Source organism: Rattus rattus, chromosome 2, assembly GCF_011064425.1.
Source record: "Rattus rattus isolate New Zealand chromosome 2, Rrattus_CSIRO_v1, whole genome shotgun sequence".
Lineage (NCBI taxonomy): Eukaryota > Metazoa > Chordata > Mammalia > Rodentia > Muridae > Rattus > Rattus rattus.
The window spans coordinates 205,695,939-205,701,938 of NC_046155.1; the positions used below are offsets into that span (position 1 = coordinate 205,695,939).

Sequence of the window (6,000 nt, forward strand, 5' to 3'; positions counted from 1 at the left end):
CTTTAACAAAGAAGCTTAAACCATCCAGTGGGAAAAAAGATAGCATTTTCAACAACTGGTGCTGGTTCAAATGGAGGTCAACAAGTAGAAGAATGCAAATCGATCCATTCTTATGGCTCTGTGCAAAGCTCAAGTCCAAGTGAATCAAGGACCTCCACGTAAAACCAGATACACTCAAACTAATAGAAGAAAGAGTGGAAAAGAGCCTGGAACACATGGGCACTGGGAAAAATGTCCTGAACAGAACACCAGTGGCTTATGCTCTAAGATCAAGAATTGACAAATGAGACTTCATAAAACTGCAAAGCTCCCATAAGGCAAAGAACACTGCCATTAGGACAAAACAGCAACTAACAGATTGGGAAAAGATCTTTCCCAATTCTACATCCAATAGAGGGCTAATATCCAATATATACAAAGAACTCAAGAAGTTAGATGCCAGAAAACCAAATCACCCTATTAAAAATGGGGCACAGAACTAAACGGAGAATTCTCAGCTGAAGAATATCGAATGGCTGAGAGGTACCTAAAGAAATGTTCAACATCCTTAGTCATCAGGGAAATGAAAATCAAAACAACCCTGAGATTCCACCTCACACCAGTCACAATGGCTAAGATCAAAAATGCTGGTGAGATTGTGGAGAAAGAGGAACACTCCTCCATTGTTGGTGGTTCAACCAACTCTGGAAATCAGTCTGGAGATTCCTCAGGGAATTGGACATGAGGATCCATCTGTACTACTCGTGGACATATACTCAAAAGATGCTCTAACATATAACAAGGACCCATGCTCTGCTATGTTCATACCAGCCTTATTTATAATAGCCAGAAGCAGGAAAGAGCCCAGATGCCCCTCAACAGAAGAATGGATACAGAAAATGTGGTACATTTACACAATGGAGTACTACTTAGCTATTAAAAATGATGACTTCATAAAATTCATAGGCAAATGGATGGAACTAGACAATATCATCCTGAGTGAGGTAACCCAATCACAAAATTCACACAGGGTATGCACTCACTGAAAAATGGATATTAGCCCAAAAGCTTGGAATACCTAAGATACAATCCACAGACCACATGAAGCTCAAGAAGAAGGAGGACCAAAGTGCAGACGCTTCAGTCCTTCCTAGAAGGGGAAACAAAAATAGTCATAGGAGGAGATATGGAGACAAAATTTGGAGCAGAGACTGAAGAAATGGCCATTCAGAGTCTGCCTCACCTGGGGATCTAGCCCATACACATACAGTCACCAAACCCAGTAAATATTGGGGATGCCATAAGTGCATGCTGACAAGAACCTCATATAGCTGTCTCCTGAGAGGCTTTGCAAGAGCATGACAAATACAGAAGTGAATGCTCGAAGCCAATCATTGAACTGAGAACAGGGTCCCCATTGGTGAAGTTAGAGAAAGGATTGAAGGATCTGAAGGGGCTGGCAACCCCATAAGAACAACAATGCCAATCAACCAGAGCTCCCAGGGACTAAAGCACCATCCAAAGACTACACATGGACAGACCCATGGCTCCAGCTGCATATGTAAAAGAGGATGGCCTTGAGGGGCACCAATGGGAGGAGAAGCCCTTGGTCCTGCCAAGGCTGGACTCCCCAGTGTAAGGAATGTCAGGATGGGGAGTTGGGAAGAGGTGGATGGATAGATGGGGGAACACCCTCATAGAAACAGGGGGAGGAGAGATGGGATAGGGGAATTATGGACTGGAAACCAGGAAAGGGAATAACATTTGAAATGTAAATAAATAAAAAATATCCTGTAAAAATAATTTTACAAAAAGAATCTTAAATACTAGATTTGTGTGTTCACAGGACAGTCCTGTAAGTATTTAAAGGGGCACAAAGAAACCAATTATTTAACTAAACTGTGAAGTACTTAAGGAACGGTCTCTGGTCCCCTGCTCAGCCACACAGTGGACTCTGGGCCTCACCCTGCTGCTACTAAGAGAACTTAGAATTATGAAGAAAATGGGTACTGCGTGCTTAAGAGAAATACTAACAGCCTTGTCTTCCTTTTTCACCTAAACTCCTTAAGAAAACTTCAAGGAAGAAAATTTATGAAAAAGTTAACAAGAACACCAAACATTGTCTTCTCTTCAAGTCAAAATAACACAATGTATGTTGAAAACAGAGGAAGCCGAGAAGTGGGAGAAAGAGGAGAAGAACGAAGTTAGGGAGAGAGACAGAGGGTAGAGAAAGGATGGGGTGGGAGAAGCTGGTTACCAGTTAGCTTAAGTCCAAACAACCACTTCAGGAAGGAACACATAGGGACGCATTGTTCTTTCATTTGAAAAATATACTGGGGAAAGGGGAGCACAAGAGAGATGGCTCAAAGCTAAGAGCACTGGCTGCTGATGAAGAAGGCCTAGACTCAGTTTCAGCTCACAACTGTCTGGTACGACCTCACTTTCACTCTCCACTGGCCTTGGTGGTCACACTTGGCACACTTGGTGCACATTTATATGTGCAGGGAAAGCACCCATGCATATATAAAATCTCGATATATGTGAAATTGTAGGGCTTTTGTTACGTTTTATTGTGTTTGTTTTTGTTTTTTACTCCTGTGCCTTTATTATTTAAGGATCTGTCCTGAACACAAGTTTTAGGGCTGCCTCTAAGTCATATGATTTGTGACCAGTTAATACCTTTCTCTGTATATTTTATGTCATTTGTTTCAAATAGATAATCTGTAATCTCAGTAAATATGTCATGTTTATATTATTAGTATCATATTAACATTTAATGGAGCTTTTATATAATTCCTAACATAGTATACCACAAATTCCTAGGAATTAAATTGTTACTGAGAACACTAAATAGATTTTAAAGGCTTTTGGCATACATTATCAAAAATACTTAGAATCAATTTCTAGTCTCATCAACGTGGTAGGTACAAGATAATCTCCTTCTTTAATCAACCTAAGAATAGTTTTCTATAATGGGGGGGGGAGGATGGGGAGGGGAACACCTATATAGAAGGGGAGGGAGAGGGATTAGGGGGATGTTGGCCGGAAAACCGGGAAAGGGAATAACAATTTAAATGTAAATAAGAAATACCCAAGTTAATAAAGAAATAAAGAAAAAAAGAATAGTTTTCTATTTACCATCAAAAATTTAATACAGGGCTATGTTTTTATTTTTAATTAGAAAAAAAAAGAGAGAAATCTCTTAGTAACGGTCAAGCCCCCTCTAGCTATGAATCATTGCATCTGCACATTCTCCATCCCATTTGAGAGGTTAGGGTTCTGACAGTGTCGTGGTCACTGTTCTGTTGCTGTGGAGAGACACCATTAGCAAAGCAACGCTCATAAAAGAAAGCACTGCTGCTCTGACAAGTTCTGTGTCCGTCCAGAGAATGATTTATCTTAGGATATGATTTAGGTTTATGATTCTCTTAGGAACCCTCTGGATTTCAATACTGCAAAAAAGCAGCCCATTGGCTTTTATAGGTTTTCATTTCACCTTTTTAATCCCGAGCAGAAAGGTGTCTGTGGGAAGATAGTGTACTTGCCATTTCAAGATAAAGACAGGAGAGTATGAGGGGAATGAAAACAAAGTTCATTTTCCTAAATGGCCTAGATAAGAAATTCCTTCATTCCCGATGGATTGACTACTTGAAATTAGCTATGATCCTTCTCTTGACAAAATCTAGCAAGAGGATTAAATGGTTCTGAAAGTTTTTAAGCCAATCACTTAAACCATCCGGCTAAATTTATTTTAAAATTATGGCAAATAATGATATCTGTTTATCTCTTAACACACTGCTACCAAGTTGGAATGGGAAAAAGCCAGCTGCCTTTGGGGGATGTTAAATGCCACAAGCTGTTTCTCAAACACTGTGGCATCAATATAGCTCAAAATATTTTTCTCAAATACTTTTATTTAAATTTCTCAATATGCAAGTATCAAAAACAGCTTTTTATTCACACATTCATGACTCATTTACATTTTTGGGTATTTATATGACTCTGATGAGGCTCTGATGAACTTTGGGGGAATCATTTATGTTCCATAATCCTGTGGGAAAAGAACCAAAATAAGTAGGTTTGTCTCTAAGCCAGTCCTGTTTTCTATTGATGGTCAAGTTGCTTGCACTCTGTAGGCCTAAGTTTTTGCTTTTGCAAAACATGGCAGACCTTACTGAATGGTTCTAGAGTTCATCTCATTACTAAAATTATAATTTCCTATCCAACCACCATGCTTATATGTCTTTTGTGCATAACATCTTGGTATGCATAGATAGAACATATCTGAGAACTCTTGCAATTCAGTAGAGAAGACATAGATAATAGAGACATCAGACGGATCTTGTGGGTGTGATCTATAGACTCAGTTCTGTGGGAGCTTCTGTCATGGCAAACTTTATGTAGATGGAAAAGGCAGTTTTCTATTGAGAAATGAGATTGCATGGGTGAACCGCCAGTGGCAGATAATAAGATACCTTGAATGGCAGCTAGCAGCAGCCCTAGGTACTAATCATTTTTTTGTACAGCACACAGATGACCCAAAGGTATATAGAGCCTTTAGGGGGTATAGATCCCATTTCCTCTCTGTTTTTCTAAATACTGGCCCTTAGCCTCTGACAGGTCAGAAAGGTTCCTTATCATCTGTCTTCTGATTCATCCAAGGGAAATGACTGACGAGTGAGGAGAGGGCTGGGAGGGTGGGGTGTGTGCATTACTTTTCTAGATCCTAATCTGACAAATTCTTGTCTGATATCTATGTCTTCTGACCAAGACCGAGCTACCGCTTCTGTATTCTAAGACATCTTCCTAGAACTGTCATGACAACAATGAACATTAAGTGCTACAATAAACGAAATGCATCAAAGTGGTGGTTCTGAGGCTACAAGTCTGAAACTATGATGTTGGATGAAGCCCAAGTATGGGAGGGTATATTTGCTTTCTTCTCCTGACCTTTGGTGATGCTGTTTCTTGATGTTCTTTCCTGTGTTGGTTTGAATGATAATGGCCCCTACAGGCTCATATATTTGAATGCTTGGCAAAGGGGAATAGCACTACTTGAGAGGAATTGGGAGCTGCACCCTTGCTAGAGTAGGTGTAGCCTTGTTGGAGAAGTGAGTATCTGGGGATGGGGTTTAAAGACTTTAGAGCCCAAGTCATGGGGTTGAGGAGATGGCTCAGCAGTTAAAAGTACTGTCTGCTCTTCTAGAGGACCCTAGTTTGATTCCCAGAATCTACATCACACCTGACAATTGTCTGTAACTCTTGATCGAGGGGATCTGACACCCTCACGTAGACACACATGAAGGTGAAACATCAATGTGCATAAAATAAGAATAAATAATTTTTTAAAAAGGGGGCTCAAGTCAGGCCAACTGTCTTCTTCCTGCTGCCTGCAGATCCTGTTGTACTCCAGTTCCTTCTCCAGCACCATGTCTGTCTGCAAGCTGCATGCTTCAGACCATGATGATAATGGACTAAACCTCTGAAACTGTAAGCAAGCTCTAACTAAATGCTTTACTTTGTAAGAATTGCAGTGGTCATGGTATGTCTTTAGAGCAATAGAATATTGACTAAGCACTTGCCTTATTGATGGCTGACTCCCATCTCTGCCGCTGGCATCATATGGCCATCTGTCTATCCGTGTCTCTTTCTCCTCGTAAGGACTCTAGTCAGTTTAGATTAAAATCCTACTTTACTGCAGTGTGGCCTTATCTGAACTAATTCCATTCTGAAGTGTTTGGCTTAATTCACATCAAGAGAAATCCCAGGATACTGAATTATCTCTTGCAGAAAACTTACATCTGTCTAGTTTTTGTGATTGGTACCATCAATAAGTTCTCTGAGAGTCATTGTTTATATTATCTGCATTCTTTAGAGTTTCTCCCTATATGGGTTTGATTAGTTTGGAAGTGATCTGACTACGCGTTTTGTTGTGGGGTTAGTTTGGGTACTTTGGGGTAGTCTAGGTTTAGGGAAACGAGTTATATTGGTAAATAGAATCCCAGAGGGGCATGAAGAAAT

General features: G+C 40.1%; 1 protein-coding gene across 1 annotated transcript in view; it reads right to left on the reverse strand.

Moving 5' to 3' along the window:
* Nucleotides 1-5,410, reverse strand: part of Rnf217 (ring finger protein 217) — a 97,668-nt gene extending 92,258 nt beyond the window's left edge. Inside the window, exon 1 of the mRNA XM_032895264.1 lies at nucleotides 5,353-5,410. Within this exon, the coding sequence (XP_032751155.1) occupies nucleotides 5,353-5,410 (58 nt within the window). The remainder of the gene's footprint in view (nucleotides 1-5,352) is intronic.
* Nucleotides 5,411-6,000: the final 590 nt, after the last annotated feature.